The sequence below is a fragment of the Aotus nancymaae genome, unplaced genomic scaffold (genome assembly GCF_030222135.1).
Source record: "Aotus nancymaae isolate 86718 unplaced genomic scaffold, 86718_ANA_hifiasm-v0.15.2.pri h1tg000007l, whole genome shotgun sequence".
Classification (NCBI taxonomy): Eukaryota; Metazoa; Chordata; class Mammalia; order Primates; family Aotidae; genus Aotus; species Aotus nancymaae.
This window is the reverse complement of record NW_026988418.1, coordinates 9,444,357-9,465,694: the sequence shown is the minus strand read 5'-3', so window position 1 is coordinate 9,465,694 and position 21,338 is coordinate 9,444,357. Positions and strand designations below refer to the sequence as shown.

Here is a 21,338-nt window from a genome sequence, read left to right as displayed (position 1 = left end):
GTGACAATGAACTGTGAGAATACCAATTCCCACCCCCAGGATTGGAGGATTTATTAAACAAGGTCATTAATACATCACCTTGGGAAACAAAAAGACCCAAGGCTGCAAAAACAACTTCAGTTCAGAACATATGATATTACATAAGGAAAATATCTCAGATGGAGACACAGAATAGTGTGGCTGTTAAGAATGTGATCTCTAAAGCCAGACTGCCCAGGTTTCAATCCCAGTTCTGCCACTTACACAGCTGTGTTATCTTGAGCAATTTATTTAATCTCTCTGCACCCTGGCTTCCTCAAGTGTGAAATAAGTACATGATAATATCTTTCATAGAACTGGCATGAGGAGCAAATGATCTTCACGTTTTAAAATGCTAAGAACAGTGCCTGAGAGCTAGTAAGTGCTCAGAGTTTGTAAATTTATTAAATAAATTCTCGATTACATATGGTTCATCAGAAACATTACAGTGATGGCAGTGGCAGCCCGTCACTGCCATGAAGCAGTCACTGCCATGACGTTGACTGCAGTGGGGTACAGGTGCAGGTCACAGGTCCTCAGATGCAGAGGCCAAGGTGGGCAGTCCCTGGAACCCTCCCCTGGAAGCCTCCCACAAGCCCAGTGCCCTGGGAACCCACCCCTGAAAGCCACTATGATGGGGCCAGGCCAAGCTGAGCCATCCACCAGTGGGAGAGAAGTACAGGTGGGGCTGCATGATCAGACAAGTCAGTTGGGGTGGGGGGTGGCCAGGAGAAGGGAGCAGGAGCCCCGCCCCTTCTGAGTTGGCCGGGTGGGAGCTCCCTGGGTGCAGGTGCCGCTGTCCTGCTACAGCTTCCAACTCAGGCATCTCTGAACTCTCGGGCAGGGAAGTCCCCCTGCCCCTCGCAGGCTCAGAATTGTCTACTCCTGCTACCTGGCTTCTCCACTCTGTTGATGCCCACTCCAATCTCAGAAAGTTGGGGCCGAGCCTGGGAGCTGTCACAGCCTGGCTGGATGTGCACATGCTTGGGGCAGTGCTGACACACCAACCCCTTGCCACCTTGGCTCCTTCCAGACTTTGGGCACTGACAAGCACGGGAAGGAGGCTGAGGGGTGTACTGAAGCCTGGGGGCTGGGTCGCCAGTCCCAGAAACCGCAGGGGAACTTGTGGTGCTTTTCCCTGAGCCCAGAAAAACCCCTGGACTCAGCCAGACTTGGGGAGAGGAGGGAGAGACCATAGCGAGATAACAAGATGACCTGCCTACAGAGAGGAGCCACCCACTCCAGGGCCTCCTCTCTGCTGAGAGCTGAACACTCAATGGGAGAACCTGCCTACAGATAGGAGCTACCCACTACAGGTCCCCTCTAAGCTGTTCTGTCACTTAATAAAGCTCCCGTTCGTCTTGTTCACCCTCTAATTGTCTGTGTACCTCATTCCTTCTGGATGAAGGACAAGAACTAGGGACCTGCCAAATGGCAGGGCCAAAAGAGCTGTAATACAAACAGAGCTGAAACACGTCCCTTGGTCCCCACATTGTGGGTGACAAGAAGGAGAGAAGAGAGAAGGAGAGAAGAGCTGCAGCCCTTCAGAGAGACCAGAACTGAGAGCTCCCTGAGCCTGAGCTGAGACTCTCCCTTTGGGGCCCGATGGTTCCTAGAGTCTTCAAGCTTCTGGGCACCACTGCATTCCCCGGTGCCAGCTGTGGAAGCTGCTTGCAGTGCACCTGGTTCCGATGCAGCCTCATAGTGAGCTGGCACCCATGCCAACCCCTGGACCTGGCTGCCCGCAGAAGTTGGTATGCCTGACTGTGTGCAGTGGCCAGACCCTACACTCACTTGCTCACACACCCCTTACCATTCTGCACCAGTCTCTTCAGAGGCGAGGGATCCAGGCTGGTAGCTTAAGCCAAGTGCAGCATGCCAGGCCAAGTAGGCCCAGCAGGCCTGAGCAAAACTCAGGCAAAGGTGCCACCAGCCACAGAGGTTTCCAGCTAGAAAAGCAACACCTCCCAGAATCCTGTAACAACAGCCAAGGGGTTAAGACCACATTGGAGTAAGATACTGTGGGGCTGAATGCCAGTTTCTACTGCTTATTAATAACTCCCTTAACCTCTCTGTACTACAGTGTCTTCATCTATAAAATAGATTTACTCAGATTATCCACCTCATCAAAAAGAACATGTGTCACCCACCTCATCAGAGCATTTTGAGAATTAAATTTAACCACATATGTCATTTTAAAAATATTAATAATAGTAAATGCTCAGGAAATGTTACCTATTCTTATTCTTTTGATATTTCATTTTCCAACTTTTCTTGACTAAGCAAGAGAAAATAATTTAAAAATAATCTGCTTTTACTGGGCTTATGCAACATGTGAATCAGTCAACCAATAATCTCATAAAGCAATAATCACAACTGATGATAGAAGCATGAGCTCAAAATATTAGCGAGACTAAACTTCTGCTTTCGATCATTATGGGAAATCAGAGATCAGATTTACCCTTGCACCTTAAAAATAAAAAAATTAGATGAAATATATGAAACAATAGTTTGCAGACACTGGACCGAAGGGGAAACACACAAAGTAGGCCCTAAGACTGCCCTAGCTAGTAACTTAAGCATATCCTAAGAGTGATAGTAAAGAAAGAAAAGAAAAGAAAAAAATAAATAATATTAGGGGAAAAAAAAAAAAAGACTGCCCCAGCTTACTACCTGAAGAACCTGCCTAGGAAGCAGCAAAATAAGATGGTACTCAAAAAGAGCCCAGCAGTCTCCCTGAGTTGAGAAGACAGAGTTGAGAATTTGGAGAGGCTAAGGTGGCTAGCATTTTCAAGGCAGGGTACCAGAGAAGAGAGGGCTATACAGAGGGAACTCTAGAGATTTGCAAGGACTTCCTCTGAATTTTTAGATGAGTATCTATCAGCATATGTGGGTAAGGAAACTATCCAAGAAAATGAGCAGGTACCCTCTTCAGAGTTCACAAAGGACCCTTAGAATCATTCATGTTCCCATCAGCCTGAGTGGAAAAAACTCACAATACATGGGCATCAAATAGAGTAATCAAAGTACTGCCTCAGTAGTAAGAAAAAAATTAGCCTCAAGTGATGCCCTGGTCTCACCAAACAAAGCCTAAAAGTAATCATTCAAAGGATCAAACAGTTTCCAAATAACTGCATCCCAGAGTCTCGAGAATGTTTAAAGGAATACAAAACTATCCAGCAAACAATGAGCTAAAATCATCTTGTCATATCAATGAACTGGCACTTTGCATACCATAGATACAAAAAAAAAAATGGAATGAAGCACTAATACAGTAATCAAACATATGAACAAGTCTAGAAAAAAAAAAAACATGAAATTCAACAAGTTTTCATGCCCAAAACTGTAAGACGTTGCTCCAGGTTGTGTGTTCTGAGACCAGTGTCATCAAGAGACACTCAAAACCATGTGCCAAGACTGGGTACATCTTAAGCTGTAGGGACTACCAACTACAATCTTTCTCAGCCTCATATGCCAAGGGCTAGTACCTCTGGAAGAGGTGCCTTTTGGGAGAAATTAGCCTCTAACATTGTCCTACGTCAATCACTGTCCCAAACTGTCTATGGAATTTAAGCTCCTGTATTAAATAATGTCACTTAAATCTGCATGATACATCATGCTTCACTTAAATTTTTAGTTTTTCCGGTTATTATTTTCTAACAAAAAGCTTAACAAATACCTATTGATCAATCACACTTTCCTTTTTTTTAATAGTTTTTTTTTTTTCAATTGGTTTCCAAGATACTTCTCCTGGTCCTTCTTCCTGAATAGCTAATACTTTTTAGTCTAATTCCTTACTATCGTCCCAATCTCTAAAACTTGTCCCAGAGCTCAATCCTTGGATAACTTTTCCTCCTCTATCAATTCCACCTTTAAAATACATCCCCAAATCTGACCACTTCTTAGCATCTCAATCATCATGGGTTCAAATAACCATTGTCTCTTACCTAGTGGTCTTCTAACTATAATCAGAGTGGTGTCTGTTTGTTTGTTTGATTTGAGACACAGAGTGGTGTTTGTTTGTTTGGAGTCTTGCTCCATGGCTGGAGTGCAGTGGTGTGATCTTACCTCACTGCAACCTCCACCTCCTGGGTTCAAGCCATCCTCCCACCTTAGCCACCCTAGTAGCAGAGACTATAGGCACACACCACCATGCCCAGCTAATTTTTTTATTTTTTGAAGTGACGGGGTTTTGCCATGTTGCCCAGGCTGGTCTCAATCTCCCGAGTGGTCTTGAACTCAAGTGATCCGCCTGCCTTGGCCTCCGAAACTGCTGGGATTACAGGTGTAAGCCACAGCGCCCAGCCCAGAGTGATCCTTTGATCTACATCAGATCATGACATTCTTATTTAAACCTTTCAGTGGCTACTCATCTCACTCAGCATTAAAACAAAAGTCCTGGGTGGGCATGGTGGCTCATACCTGTAATCCCAGTGCTTTGGGAGGCCAAGGCAGGTGGATCACCTGAGGTCAAGAGTTCCAGACCAGCCTGGTCAACATGGTGAAACCCTGTCTCTACTAAAACTACAAACATTGGCTGGGCGTGGTGGCAGGTGCCTGTACTTCCAGCTACTTAGGGGGCTGAGGCAGAAGAATCTCTTGAACCTGGGAGGCAGAGGTTGTAGTGAGCCAAGATCATGCCATTGTACTCCAGCCTGGGTGACAAGAGCAAAACTCCATTTCAAAAAGCCTCAAAATTCTTTAATCTGGCTGCCCACTACTCCTCAGACCTCATTTCCTAACACTCACCACCTAACTTATTCTGTACCAGCACCACTGGACTCTGCTGCACAAAGAATACATGGAGCAATCCTGGATCAGGCCCCTCGCACTTCATGTTGCCTCTGCCTGAAACGCTCTTCTTCCAAATATCTCCATTCAGGTTCCATGACTTCTGTTAGGTCTTTTCTTATATGTCATCTTACCACTGAGGACATCCCTGACCACCTTATATAAAATGTCAAGCCCTGGCCTCCACATTCTCTACTCTCTTTATCCTACTGTATTTTTCTCAGTAGTATTTATGGCTATCTGCTATGTTATCTATTTACTCATTAACTTGTCTCTCTTCCTCCACTAGAATCTAAGCTCCCTGAGGACAGGGATTTTATTGTTTTATGTTCACTGCTTTGTTTTCCATGCCTAAAACAGTGTCCGAGAACATAGTACATAATGAAAAAATGTTGAATATATAAAAAGGAAGGCAGAAAGAATGAGAGAAGGGAGAACCTGAACAAACCATTTAACTCATTTTGGACTCAAATTTTCCCGTTGTGTAAAATGTGAGATTTGGACAAAAAGACTCTTCAGAGAGTTCTAGCATTCTGCCACGCTGTGGGGTAGTCACAGATCATAGTTCACAAGGCTGTCCGATGATCAGGATGGGCACATAACTTATAATAGCTTCAAAAATCCAAGTACTGATAAGCTACCCTCCTTTCTCCTGACATACAACAGAAATCTGTGATATTTATTTTACTCTTCTCTGTGACAGAACCAAGACTCTTACTCCATTTCTCCCCATTATTAAGGAGTAAGGTATGGGTTTTACCATTTGGCCAGAAGCAATTGTCAAGACCCAGATTCACAGCAGGTTTTCTTACCTCCACTGCAATGGGCGGCTGGAACAAGGACTGCCAGGACTGCTGTGTGCTCGTGGATTCAGGAAAAAGGCAAGAGAAGAGGTAGCCAGGACACAATCAGCACTAAATGGGACTTTAGTGAGGAAGAGGGCTGGAGCAAATGTGGGTGAAAACATGTGCTGGTTTACTTCAGCTCCTCGGCAAAGGGTAGAGATACTGACAAGGTACCACAGTAGGAAAAAAAGAAGGTCAGTGATAACTTTTCAACCAAAATGAAACATATTCAAAGTGACTTGGTTTAGGCAAAAGCTCAAGAAAAGTAAGTGGTCAAAAATCATTCTCCAATATCATACTTCAGTACTAATGTTGATATAGGATGACAACAAAGGAAAACTTAATCTGTAAAATTAAAATACAACATTTAAGATTTGGCTATTCAATGTTTTTATTCTTTATTTATTTTTATTTTTTGAGACGGAGTTTCACTCTTGTTGCCCGGGGTGGAATGCAATGGCACGATCTTGGCTCACTGCAATCTCCGCCCCTCCGGTTCAAGCAATTCTCCCGCCTCAGCCTCCCAAGTAGCTGGGATTACAACCACATCCAACTAATTTTGTTTTGTTTTGTTTTTGAGACAGAGTGTCACACTGTCACCCAGGCTGTAGTACAGTGGTGGGATCATGGCTCACTGCAATCTCCATCTCCTGGGTTCAAGCAATTCTCCAGCCTCAGCCTGCCAAGTAGCTGGGAATACAGGTGTGTGCCACCAGGCCCAGCTAATTTTTTTTTTTTTTTTTTTTTTTGCATTTTTAGTAGAGACAGGGTTTGACCATGTTGGCCAAGATGGTCTCAATCTCCTGACCTCGTGATCCACCCGCCTTGGCCTCCCAAAGTGCTGGGATTACAGGTGTGAGCTATCGTGCCCGGCCCAAAGTATTTAAAATTGGTTTCTGGGCAAACCAAACACTGCAAATTTACTACAACTCATCAATTAGCAGCCAACAGGTAATATTTAATGTTGAATGACTAAAACTTCCTAAAGAAATGCGTATGTCCCCAAGAGTAAAACATTCTCAACAGTTTATAAATTATTGATTATATCTACAACAATACCAATTTATTTAGCTAACTTTTCTCTAATTAATGTATCAGATAATGTCAGTTAACTATATATTTTGCTTCTACTTTAATTTTAGATTCCCCGGTTATTTTTTCCCATTAAAAACAATCTAGCCATTTTGATATGTTAAGTCCTATTGATTATTAAATAAATAAGATCATTAGATTTAAAACAGATAGGTGATAAATACAGATTTCTAATTTGTTGCCATTAGTAGAAACAACACATGATAAAAATAATGGACAGTTTCATAATATTTAATTTGCTCCCTTATTGGCAAGGCTTTCTATACACACACCATATTTAATTTCCAAGGTAAAAAATTACTTAAGTATCACATAAGTACATGATCTACTTCAAAATGGTAACATTGTTAGTTGCCTGTATTGTTACTTCTGACTGTTTATAAATATGGATACTTTCCACTTTTGCTTATTTACATATATTCAAAGGAAATCTTCACTTTCCTAGTCATTATCACTCTAGTGGTCTTCAGTTTATTTCTCAGGTGGGTACACAAAATGGGGGTGTAACAGGATAGAGAACAGAAGGGCAGACAGCTATTTAAAATTGCAGTTAGGCCGACATTTCCACGAACTCAACATTTTAAAGTTAAAAGAAGTAAAAATATTAATTTTAATTTCTCATTTTCAAAAAGAATTTTTACTCTTCCAAAGAACTATTTCAAAGTTAAACTCTCTCTTATATATGTGAGAGCTAATTAGAACATTAGACAGTACTTATTTGTTAACCTGAATAATATGTTTGTAACAAAATTTTGAAAGTCTTAAGTCTTATCACATAAAATGAGGTTTAGCCATTTTGTTGAACATACAATTGATATTATAAGAATCTATGAAAACCAAATTTCATTTTATTTTTTCCCCTAATTATTACTCTGCAAACTAGTTATACAATGGGTCTAGAGTCTAATAAGGATTGTTTGAAAAAGGAAAAGGTGATATACAAACAACTTATTAGATCCTCAGGGGTTATTTTTCTAACTCAAAGTCAGTAAAACAGATACAATGATTACCAGCAGCAGTGTACTAACATTTGAAGAGCATGATTTGCCAGGTGTGGTAATCTCAGCACTTTGGGAGGCTGAGGCAGGAGGATCACTTGAGCTCAGGAGTTCAAGACCAGCCTGAGCAACATAGAGAGACTCTGTTTCTATAAAAAATCAAAAAATTAGCCAGGCTTGGTGGTGCATGCCTATGGTCCCAGCTGCTGAGGTGGAAGGATCCCTTGGGCCTAGGAGGTCAAAGTGTAGTAAGCTGTGATAGGGCCACTGCACTCCAGCCTGGGTAATAAAGTAAGACACTTTCAAAAACAAAAACAAAACCGTGATTTTCGACCATTTATATTTTCTTAAATTACAAATTCCATTTAAAAATTTTTAATTTTGTTAACAAGTGAACTTTACTTTAAATAACACATTAGTTGATGAAGTTTCTTTTTAAATGGTCTTTTACTTTTGTGTCAGTATGGGAATAAAAGGTTTTTTTAAAAGTTTGTCAATACTCCAACTATATACTTCAAACACATCCTGTTCCTCAAGGTCTAGTAGAATCATTAATTCAATCAATAAGCATCCACAGACACTGAAGGGCAACATCACAAAGGAAGCCCACTGAAGAAGCCTGTCTGTCTTAGAGCAAGCAGTTTACTTGGGGAGAAAATCTGAAGTACATTCCCTTCGCCCTGTGAGCTAAACAAAGGCAGTTTAAGACAGACAACTGAGCTGAAATGGATTCTAGGTCTCTTCTTTCACTGGTTCTCTAATTCACTATCAATTCACTTGGCATTTCTTCATTAAATAAGCCTGAGCTGTTCTTGGAAAAGTTACCCTGAAGTGGAAGCCTTCTACTCCTAGCTTTGAAATTCTCACCTAATAAAGTTTATTTGTATATTGGCCAATATAGAAATAAAGTTCAGGTCACACCCTAAAGGTCCCATGCTTGAATCTGCAAGGGTAGATCTGAGGTCCTGAGCTCACAGGCCATGGGCAGAAATACAATACCCTCTCCAGTCAAAGGAGGAGATACTTTTCATTTCCATTTGCTTCTCACATTCTTGGGGCCTGTATTTGCAGCTCTGACACTAACTTTAAATAAACATTTGCTTTCAAGGCAAGAAAATAATTGTCTTCATTTTTTTACCCAGTTCTCGAAATATTCATTTTAGGAACCCCTAAAATGACATTTAACTCAGTTTCTGGAACTGGAATCCTTCCCTGCCAAGGACCACTGTTTTGACCTTGAATTAATAAAGCCAGCTCAGCCCTCTTCCTGACAAGTATCTCCAAAACAGTCTTCATTCAAATAAACGAAGCTGTGTTAGTTGGCATTAGTTTTTTTCCTGACATCTGCCAGTTTCCAGTAGAGACCCCAGCCTCCTTACTGAATCCGCAGACATGGTGCTCCCAGTCTCTCTCGCCTCCGTTTCATCATTCTGGCTACTCAAGTTTTGCCCTCATACTGGAGTCTTGGTAGGAAGTTCTCTCACACAAAGGGTATGCAGTTCTGTCAGCCAAAGGAAATTATAAAAGCTTCCCAAACTTATGGCAAAAATCAAAGTACTTTTCTCTAAAAACATGATCTTCAGACTACCCCTCCCCTCCCCCGACAAAAGACCTAAGAGCCCAGGAGGCAGCAGTGGGGCAGTGACAAGTTCCAGATCCCAAATGAATCAGCTGTCCTCTGATCTGCCTGACATCATTCACACTCAGCCAGCAACAAATCAGAGCTACAGAAAGCACCTTGTTCCTGCGTCAGTGACAAGCATCAAACTCCCTCCCCCACAAATCAGTTGCAACTTCCAACCCTGAGGCCTGGTGGCAGTAAAGACTGGCAGAAATTATACATAGCAACTTGAAAACTCACACTGTGTCAGAAATACTATTAACCCAGAAGGCAAGGGCAAAGCTAAACAGCTGTTGCAGTGGGCAAGGGACTGGAAGAAAGATTAATGATTCCAAACTGGTAAAATAATGAGCTAAGACTGTGGGCATTTCTACAACATTATTCATTCTCAAACCCAAGCCTGAGGGATGACGACAGGGCTTTAATGTTAGGTCTCAAAGCACAGTTATTATTCAAATGCTGAATTTGACCAGTTTAAGTAAACTGTACTTCTTCAGATAAAGTTCAGCACCATTTTTTATTCAATTTCTATTACTCTCTAATCATTTGAATATATTTGTGGTAAGAAAAGCCAAAAGGAAAATTAAGAAAATAAGCCCAGAAACTAGTTTAATTTCATCCATTAATGTTTAAGGTAAGCTGCAGAAGACCTCTATTGAAGGGTAAGCTAAGCATACTTCTGTATGATTTGGTTTCCCCACCTGTAAAATAAAGATCATTAAGGTACCAATATATAGGCTGTGGTGAGGATTAATATATGTAAAACAGCAAAGTGCCTAGCACAGAGAAAGCACCATAAAGTGTTAGCTATTACTATAGGTCTTGCCCTCTTGGAGCAATCTCACAGTCTAAAGGAAGAGATAAGTTTCAACAAATAGAAAGCCATCTGGGAAAAAGAACCTAGACTCAAGAAAGCCAAGTGATCAAGTAAACTGTGGAGCTAAACACTGGCAGCTAAGAGAGCCAAAGAGAAGCAAGTCTCATCCCCTGCTTCAGAGGCCCTGCTCTGATAAGCTTCTCTCATTCACCTAGATGACAAAGTATGTCAAGCTGTTTTTTCTATGGTAATGTTCAAAGGACTAATTCATAGGCAAACCGGTGCTTTTTAAAATGCGGGTCACACCTCTTTAGTAAGACACGATATCAATTTAAGAAGTCAGGTCACACCTCCTTATTAAGACATGATATCAATTTAGGAAGTCAGGATCAACATTTTCTAAAAAGGGAAACTGCCTGCACACAAAAAGTACATATACAAATGAAATAGAATAGAAAGAAAATATCAGAGTCATTCCCACACAGTAAAGGCAAGCACTGTTTTCTGAAATGTGTGTTTATGACATCCATTACTGAAATACATGCAAATGAGGAAGGAGATCCAGGCATCTAGGATCACCTCCCTCTTGACTTCCACACTGCATTTCAATAGAAGAAAATGCTGGTTGACTGCTCCTAAGATAGCAGGCCTGTTATGGGAGAATCTCTCTGGAAGACACTGTTTTAACTTAGACAAGATCAAACCCCCACCCCACTCCTCCAAGACCAGAAACCTTTCACATGTAATTCCTAAAACTGTAAACCCAAGACCCTTTCATATGTGATTTCTAAAGCTGTAAACCCAAGACCCTTTCACTTGTCATTTCTAAGGCTGTAAACCTAAGATCCTTTCACATGTAACATCTAGAGTATAAGCCTATATAAAGGCAGAGCTTCTCTTCGTTATGGGAGCTTGGCCGTTTGGACAAAACATAAAGCCTTGCTGCTCCCTCTTCCTTTTCTAGTTCAGTGTCTGAGAGGTCTGTTTCTCGAGGCAGGCCACTCCTGCTTCACAAATATACAAAAGCACACATAAGTGATGGGTCATAATGCAAACTCTATTTGTTACTGAGGTCAAAGTCTAAAAAGCTTGAAAGCCATAGTTCTAATTACCCAAGCAAACTCACCCCACCTCGTAGCTACAGGCCCTCACTTTTCCTCTCCATGTATTAGTCCAATTACTCAGCCCTCTCAGCTCCCTCCCCAGTTCAGTAGCAGGCCCTAAAGACAACTAGAACACCTTCTCAGAAATCTTGCAGCTCTCAAACAAGTACTGGATCCCACATTGGAAAGCCTTGTGATAGCAGATAGTATCAAGATCAGTTGCCAAAAGCCCCAGCCTTGGTCTATCCTCCCGTCCCCCGCTAAGGCTTGCAGTTACGGTTGAACCCTAAATTTCTAAACAATATTCTCCAATTCTCTAAAAGCCGAGACCAGGCTACTGAATAAATAACAATAATGATGAAGATGATGATGATGATGACACACCAGCAACCAACATTTATTAAGTGCTTACCTATTTATTAGGTTCTATTCTAAGCATTTTACACATGAATACTTATGTAGTAATCATCACAGTCATATGATATATGTACTATTACTCCAATTATTGTTAAGATCATACCAGTGCTAAGTAGAAAGTAGCATTTCCTCAATATGTTGGGTGCCTGATTACATATATATGAATTATACTAGCCACAAGTGTTCCTGTCTTCAGCCAAGTTGGTAAACTGAAGCAGTCTAACTCTAGCTTCCAATGTTATAAATCACTGTGCTCTACTTTTCAGGAGAAAATTCTGACAACAGAATTTCTCTCTAGCCTGCTCTGCATATATTACAGAGCAGTACTATTGCAAAGCAGTATTCCTTGGGTGGAGGAGAGAAAGCATGGAGTTCCTTAAACAATGCTAAAGTGAGAAAATATTTGTTTGATTTTTAGAGAATGAAAGCCATATTTTACATCCTTTATCTGACCAAAGATGATATTACTTTTACCTCCAGGTAACACATTCCCACACAGAGTACTCTTGTTAGCTGCATTAGAATCCATTGGTGCCAATATTCCTGTAGCTTTGCCAGGACTAGGAAGGCCTAACATTTCCCTGGGACTGGTGACAGGGCTCAATAATTTGCAGTATGGCAAAAGAAACATCTGCCTTCTCTTATTCATTCATACATCTATTTATTGACTGTAGAGCCAGGGAAGAAAGGCCTCTGCTATGGGCTTCTCACTTTAGAGATCCTGAAAAATAACACAAACACAAAAAACAAATTCATTAAAGAAATGGGGTTTCCTCTATCATAAGATTCCACACTGGCAAAGTAGAACCCTAAAAATCCATTCTTGTGACTTGTACTGTTCAGACCACAGGAAAACGTCTGTCCACATATTTCTTCCTATGTCCTTAAAAAAAGAGGCAACTGGCTGGGTGCGGTGGCTCATGCCTGTAATCCCAGCACTTTGGGAGGCCAAGGCAGATGGATCACGAGGTCAGGAAATTGAGACCACCCTGGCCAACATGGTGAAACCCTGTCTCTACTAAAAATATAAAAATTAGCTGGGTGGGGTGGCGCACACCTGTAATCTCAGCTACTTGGGAGGTTGAAGCAGGAGAATCACTTGAACCTGGCAGGCGGAGATTGCAGTGAGCCGAGATTGCACCATGTACTCCAGCCTGGCAACTGAGCAAAACTCCAAGAGGCAACTATGTCAGAATGCCATTTATGGGTTGTGAAACTACAAACTTTAGAGAACTCTGCCTGAGAATATGGAATATTTGAGCAGCACAAGGTGTTATAAATAAAAGACAAGACAAATTAACTGTTACATCCTTCCTGTCAAATAACATCAATGTCTAGATATCATGCCTAAGAAAGTATTATCTCCTAACAGAGTCAAGCATCCATTTATTTGATTTATTCCTGTTCTAATTCAAGGTTCTAAAGGTACTCATAATTTAGTGCACTATTCCTAACAGTAGCACACAGCAATTGAGCCCCAACTGAGACCCTGTCTCTAAACAAATAAATAAGCAAGTAAGTAAGCAAGAAAATGGGGAAAATGGGCTTTCATGATGTATTAGTTTCATATTGCATAACAAATTAGCAAAAACTTGGCCACTTAAAACAATACACATTTATTATCTCACAGTTTCTGATTCAGGAATTCAAGCACAGCTTAGCTAGGTCCTTGCTCAGGGTCTCATAAAGCTGCAAGCAAGGTATCACCTGGGCTATTTTCTCACATGAAGACTCAATTCAGGAAGAATCCAATTCTAAACTCATTCTCATCTGCACACAGAACATTCTCTAAAATTGACTACATGCTTGGTTATAAAGCTAGTCTCAATAAATTTTTTAAAAATCAAAATCATATCAACCATCTTCTCAGACCTCATGGAATAAAATTACAAATCAATACCAAGAGAAACTCTAAAAAACCACACAAGTACATGGAAACTAAGCAATTTGCTCCTGAATGACTTTAAAGAATGATATTAAGGCAGAAATCAAAAAAAATGTTTAAATAAATAAAAATAGAGACACCACATACCAAAATCTCCAGAATACAACAAAAGCACTGTTAAGACTAAAGTTTAGGCCAGGCACGGTGGCTCATGCCTGTAATCCCAGCACTTTGGGAGGCCAAGGTGGGAGAATGGCTTGAGCTCAGGAGTTTGAGACCAGCCTGGGCAACATGGTGAAACCCTGCCTCTACTAAAAATATGAAAATTAGCCAGGCGTAGTGGTGCGTTTCTGTAATCCTACTTACTCAAGAGGCTGAGGAGCACTTGATCCTTCTGGTCCTGGGCTTTTTTTTGGTTCGTAGATTTTTAAATTACTGATTCAGTTTTATAGCTCATTATTGGTCTGTTCAGGATTTCCATTTCCTCCTGGTTCATTCTTAGGAGTTTGTATGTTTCAAGGAATTTATTCATTTCTTCTAGGTTTCTCTGATTTATGCTCATAGAGTTGTTATAGCAGTCTCTGAGGATCTTTTGTATTTCTGTGATATCAGTTGTAATGTCACTTTTGTCATTTCTGATTGTGCTTATTTAAATCTTCTCTTTTCTTGGTTAATCTATCCAGCAGTTTAACAATTTTGTTCATCCTTTGAAATAACCCACTTTTTGTTTTGTTGCTCCTTTATGTCATATTTTTGGCCTCAATATCATTTAGTTCTGCCCTGATCTTTCTTACTTCTTTTCTTCTGCTAAATTTGGGTTTGGCTTGTTTTTGGTTCTCTGCTTCCTATAGCTATGATGTTAAGTTGTTAATTTGAGATCTTTCTTTTTGATGTTAGGCATTTAGTGCTATATATTTTCGTCTTTTTTTTTTTTTTTCTTTTTCTTTTTGGAGACAGAGTCTTGCTCTGTTGGCCAGGCTGGAGTGCAGTGGTGCAACCTCAGCTCACTGCAATCTCTGCCTCACAGAGGATTCACAGCCAAGTTCTATCAGATGTACAAAGAAGAACTGGTACCAATCTGAAACCATTAAACAAAAAATCGAGTATGAGGGATTCTTCCCTAACTCGTTCCACTAAACCAATATCATCCTGATACCAAAATCTGACAAGTACAGAACAACAACAACAAAAACAAAAACAAAAAACAAAAAACAAAAAAACAGGCCAATATCCCTGATGAACATGAATGTAAAAATCCTCAACAAAATACTAACAAACTGAATCCAGCAACACATCAAGAAGATAAACGGATCATCATCAAGTGGTTTTACACCTGGGATACAAGGATGGTTAAGCATGCACAAATCAATAAATGTGATTTACCACATAAATAGAATAAAAACCAAAAACCACATTGTAAGGCTGATCGCCTCGCCGGGAGCTCGGACGCACACCACCCCCGCTTTTTTCCCAAAAGCTCGGACAAACACGGGCATGTTCCCTTCTCCCCTTCTCGCACAGCCTGGCCTTCCCTTAAAGAACCCAGTATGCAAGCAGGGTCTTGTGATTTTAGCCAATAGCAGCCGAGTCTTTCTAGCCAATAGCAGCCAAGTCTTTCTAGCCAATAGCAGTCGAGTAATTCTAACCAATAGCAGCCAAGTCCTGTATGCAAACAAAGGCTTGTAACCTTACCCAATAGTAGTCCTGCTCTCCCACAACCAATCGAGCTCCTTCACTCCCTATAAAACCCCATGTCTGAGAGGAGTCCGCGCGACTTCTCCGGCCCCTCCTGTCGGACCGCAGAACCTCGCCCGGGAGCCTGAATAAATTCCTTTATATTGGATCTTATTGTGTTGGCCTCAGTTTCTTCCTTTTAAACTCAGCAAGAACCCAAGAACAAACCTTACACATATGATTATGTCAACAGACACAGAAAAAACATTTGATAAAATTCAACAACACTTCATGATTAAAAACCTTCAACAAATTAGGCACTGAAGGAAGATACCTCAAAATAATAACAACTATATATGATAAACTCACAGGCCAACAGCATCATACCTAATGGTTAAAAACTGAAAACATTCCCCCTAAGAAGTGGAACAAGACGAGGATGTCCACTCTCACTACTCCTATTCCACATAGTACTGGAAGTGTTAACCAGAGCAATTAGGCAAGAGAAAAAAATAAAAAGCATCCAAATAGGAGCAGAGTTAGTCAAATTATATCTGTTTACCAACAAAATAATCCTATACCTAGAAAACCATAAACATATCTCCAAATGATTCCTAGACCCAATAGACAATTTTAGTAAAGTTTCAGGATATAAAATTAATGCTCAATATCAGCTGCATTTCTATACACCTACATTCAAGCTCAGAATCAAATCAAGACATCAATCCCATTTACAGCTGCCACAACCAAAATAAAATATCTAGGAATACATTCAACCAAGATGAAAAACCTCTACAAGGAGAGCTAAAGAACACTGATGAAAGAAATCACAGACAACACAAAAAAATGGAAAAATATCCCATGATCATGGATAGGAAGAATCAATATTATGAAAATGACTATACTGCCCAATGCAATTTTTATCAAATTACCAATGTCGCTTTTCAAAGAATCAGAAAAAACTATTCCAAAATCCATATGGAACCAAAAAAGAGCCCACATAGTGAAAGCAATCCTAAACAAAAATAACGAAGCTGGAAGCATCACATTACCTCACTCTAATTATACTACAAGAATACAGTCACCAAAACAGCAGGGTACTGTTACAAAAACAGACACATAGCTCAATGAAATAAAATAGAGAACCCACAAGTCAATCCGTACATCTACAGCAAACTGATCTTCAACAAAGTTGACCAAAATAATCAGTGGGGAAAGAACACTCCATTCAATGAATGGTGCTGGGAAAATTGGCTAACCATATGCAGAAGAATTAAACTGGACCCCTATCTGTCACCAGATACAAAAATTTACTCATGATGGATTAAAGATTTAAATATAAGACCTGAAACTATAAAACCCTAAAACAAAACCTAGGAAAAACTCTTCTGGACATTGGCCTAGGCAAATAATTTATGACTAAGACCTCAAACAAATACAACCAAAACAAAAACAGACAAATGAGACTTAATTAAACTAAAGAGCTTCTGTACAGCAAAAGAAACAATCAACAGAGTAAAAAGACAACCCATAAAATGGGAGAAAATATCTGCCAACTATACATCCAACAAAGGACTAATATCCAGAATCTATAAGAAACTTAAATTATAAGAAAAAAACAAATCTATTAAAAAGTAGGCAACAGACACAAAAGAAGACAAGCAATCAACAAACTTATGAAAAAAAATCCAACATTACTAATCATTAGAGAAATGCAAATTAAACCATAATGAGATACCATCTTATACCAGTCAGAATAGAAAATGACAGATGTTGGATGCAGAGAAAAGGAAATGCTTATATACTGTTGGTGGGAATGTAAATTAGTTCAATCCCTACAGAAAATAGTATAGGGATTTCTCACTGAACTAAAAATAGACTACAGTTTGATCTAGCAATCCCACTACTGGGTATCTACCCATGGGAAAAGAAATCTTTTTTTTTTTTGAGACAGAGTCTCATTCTGTTGCCTCCTGGGTTCAAGCAATTCTCCTGCCTCAGCCTCCCAAGTATCTGGGACTGCAAGCGCATGCTACCACACCTAGCTAATTTTTGTATTTTTAGTAGAGACGGGGTTTCACCATCTTGACCAAGCTGTTCTTGAACTCCTGACCTCATGATCCACCCACCTCAGTGTCCCAAAGTGCTAGGATTACAGGCATAAGCCACTGCACCCGGCCAAGAAAATAAATCTTTAAAAAAAATTTTTTTAGTTGTTAAACTTTTTTTCCCTTGGGCTTTATGACATCATAAGGAAATTACTTTACCAAAAAAGACACCTGCACTGGTACATTTATTGCAGGACTATTCATAATAGCAAACTCATGAAATCAACCTAGCCTATCAACAGTGGATTGGATAAAGAAACTGTGGTACATATATACCATGAAATATTATGAAACATAAAAAGAATGAAACCCTGTCCTTTGCAGCAATATGGATGTAGCTGGAGGTCATTATTCTATATGAAATAACTCAGAAACAGAGAATCAAATATCATGTGTTCTCACTTATAAGTGAGAGCTAAAAATGGGTACATGTGGAGATAAAGATGGAAACGATAGACACTGGGGACTCCAAAAGGGGAAAGGAGGTGTGGCAAGCATAGAAAAACTACCTATTGGGTATTATGTTCACTATTTGGCTGATGGGTTCACTAGAAGCCAAAACCCCAGCATTATACAATATATCCATGTAACAAACCTGCACATGTACCCCTGAATCTTAAAAAAAAAAAAAAAAAAGGAAAGAAAAGAAAATATTTTTGACCAATTCTATTTCTATTGCTTCAGCAAAGCAAATATCCTCTAAATAGAATTTAATGGGGAAAAAAAAAACACAAAAAACACTGACCAGGAGCTGCCTGGTTCATGGACAGTAATTCCAAGGTAAATGGAAACCATCCTCTTTGGAGGTTGGTTATATAGATCAAGAGAGATTCTAATGTCTCTTTCAAATGTGAAAAGGTTTGGGTACAAACGGAGAGAAGGAAAAATTGTAGCTGAGAGTAAACAAGTGAATAAATGAGTTAGGGTTACTAACTGAGGAAAATTCAATGTTAACAACCCAAAAGAGTCTAAGAAAAAGAGGTGACGCTGTCTCAAGCTCAATTATTACAGATGCATGAAAGTATGAAATTGTCTGTTTACTAAGGCCAATTTCGATTTTGGAACTTAATAAGATTGTAGGAAACCTGCAAACCTGAATGGCCTCATCCTGGGAGACATACATACAATATGATGTACTGGACTAACAATTAATGGTTATGAGGGAATGTGTTCACTTTCCGGGTCCACAAGGGGGCGTAGTTTTAAGCGCAAGAACTTCCCAGCGCCGTGCCCCCTCTCCCATCTCTGTCCATCGGGGAGATTTAACGGTTTATGTTTAAATTTCACGGGCATGGGAAGAAACAAAAAGTCAATCACTCCAGCAGAAGTTCTAAGGAACTCCTTTCATTGGCCTAGGGACTTAGAGAAGGTGGGGGTTCCTCCCAGGTTAAAAGTCCCCTTCTTCCATACTCCTTTGAACTCCATGTTTGGATTCCCTTCCACAAACACTGTTTTTGTCTATCCTGGATTTTACCTCTGGAGTCCCCTTCCACACTCTCTAGTGGAAGCCTGTCTTCCCCTCCTACACCCCAATATAACATTTCCTCTCCTGGATTCAGGATAGTTGAACACGTGGAAGTTACTGGAGAGTGGCATGCCCGGGGAGGGCATAGACGCTCCATGCCCTTTCTCCAGTAACTCACCCTATGCATCTCTTCATCTCTGTCCTTTGCAGTACCCTATAAACCGGTAAACATTAAAACAGAAATCTAAGAGGCTGAGTGCAGTGGCTCACACCTGTATTCCCAGCACTTTGGGAGACCAAGGCAGGCGGATCACTTGAGGTCTGGAGCTCCAGACCAGCCTAGCTAACATGGTGAAACTTTGTCTCTACTAAAAACACAAAAATTAGCCAGGTGTGGTGGCACCCATGCCTGCAGTCTCAGCTACTCAGGAGGCTGAGGCACAAGCATTACTTGAACCAGGGAGGCAGAGGTTGCAGCGAGTCAAGATAGCACCATCACTCTCCAGCCTGGGCGACAGAGCGAGACTCGGTCTCAAAAAAAAAAAAAAAAAAAAAAAAAAAAAAAAAAAAAAAATCTAAGAAATATAGACATTCAAGAAAGTCTATTTCATTTGGCATTGTTATTAAAAGAATACAATTTATAAGAAATTACTGATTATAAACAATTTTACTAAAAAAAATAAAGCCAAAGTATGGATATTTTAATAATTTATGAATTTGCCTTTACTTTATTGCTCATTTAAATAGATGAACCCCTAGACATGTGCAGTATTAATTCAACTATCATTTTTTAGATTTTGCAACTGTATAAAAATTGATATTGAAATTGGTTGTAATATTTGCCTGTTTTCTTCACTGATGACGTGCTGTTTTTCTTTCATCTTTGAATGCTTTCATTTTATATCTGGAGGAAAGCCATGATTTTTTGTTTTTATTTTTTATTTTTTGAAAAACTGTCTGTTACACAGTTTTGGAAGTCTTCCACCAAATGCCCAAAGAATTAACCTGTGAGTCACACTCATGTGGACCATCCAAGTACGTCAGCGCTTGGTCCCCACAGGTAAATCTGAAGTGTCAATCTGAAGTTGGCTCCCAGATGAACACAGAAGTTTACAGAATCTCTACATTTCTAATTTCAATGTTCCTTTACATAACAGGGTTTTGTTTTGTTTATTTAGGGATAAGTTATTCCCATCTATGGCAGCAGAGAGTGGGGTATTGATTTTATGGACTGAACAATCCCAGGTATACACCCAAGAGAAATGAAAACATACGCCCATTAAAAAAACTTATACATGAATGATCATAGCAGCTTTATTCATAATATTCAAAAACTAGAAACAATCCAAATATCTATCAAATCGTGGTACAGTCACACAGGAAATATTGAAACATAAAGGAAGCCAGATGCAAAAGAGCAGGTGGTTTGTTATTTTCATTTATATGAAATTCTACCACAGGCAAAACTAATCAGTAATTCCAAACAATAGTGGTTGCCTGGGGCCAAGACCTGAAAGATGGGATTGACTGCCAAACTACAGAAGGAATATTTAGGGGTAAAAAAATGTTCTATCTATTAATTATGGTTGTAGTTACATGGGTACACACATTTGCCAAAATTCATCAAACAAAACAAAACAAAGGACCCCAAAGTGTTTGTTTCTATAGAATATAACTATCAATACTTACAGTATTGAAAATGGAAACTGAGACATTACAAAATACTGATTCATTTGGTGATAACATTAAAAATGCACTGCATCTTAACAACATCTTAGTACTCATTATAAAATTAATTCTGACCTTGAGGACCCCTAAAACTTGTCCTCAAGTAAAGCATAAGTTTGTTCCAGGATATGAAAACTAATGAAGGACAAAACTTGGACTGTGAATTTTGACTGTCATGGTTTATAATACTTGAGTCTGAAAAGCTACAAACTAGTTAAAATCTTAGCAAATAATTTATTCAATTTTGGTGAGTCCATGTCCCTGGTTTACTGTTTACTGCCATTACCTACAATATTAAAATGTATTCTTTTATGCTGTGTAATATGCCTAGACAGCAATTTTTTGTGTCTTGCTAGAAAAATTTTCTGTGCTTTATGCTGACTTATGTCCTTAATTAATCAAGCAAGCATAAGACTCTTCATACAAAAAACTACAGTTATTTAAAATTGTGTTACTTTCTATGTTTGTTTATAAATGTTTTACTGTCACTTAGGTTAAATAAGTAACCAGATATTATTTCTCAAGCACAACAATCCTATCTTAAGTGTTTCCACTAGTAATTCTTTGAAGATTTGTCTTCCCAAATCAGATCCTATGTGTAGAAAATACTAAAATAAAATTTTCAGTGTAATTTAATTTTTTAATTTGAGACAGGGTATCACTCTGTCACCCAGACTAGAGAGCAGTGGCATGATCTCAGTTCACTGCAGCCTCCACCTCCCAGGCTCAAGGGATCCTTCCACCTTAGCCTCCCGAGTAGCTGGGACCACAAGTGT

At 39.7% G+C, this 21,338-nt stretch overlaps 1 protein-coding gene across 11 annotated transcripts in view; it reads right to left on the bottom strand.

The window, feature by feature from the left end:
• Nucleotides 1-21,338, bottom strand: part of MAST2 (microtubule associated serine/threonine kinase 2) — a 232,577-nt gene that overhangs the window by 96,866 nt on the left and 114,373 nt on the right. The window contains exons 1-2 of one of the 11 annotated variants that reach the window (XM_064372303.1): nt 9,124-9,493; nt 5,622-5,816 (exon numbers count right to left, since the gene is read on the bottom strand). The exons of 5 other annotated variants lie outside the window; for them this stretch is intronic. In XM_064372303.1, coding sequence (XP_064228373.1) covers nt 5,622-5,816; nt 9,124-9,173 — 245 coding nt within the window. In that variant the 5' untranslated portion in view covers nt 9,174-9,493. Of the gene's footprint in view, nt 1-5,621; nt 5,817-9,123; nt 9,494-13,953; nt 13,976-21,338 lie in introns of those variants that run through there. 5 more of the 11 variants (XM_012434552.3, XM_012434550.3, XM_012434558.3 and 2 more) reach the window with 5 other exon arrangements.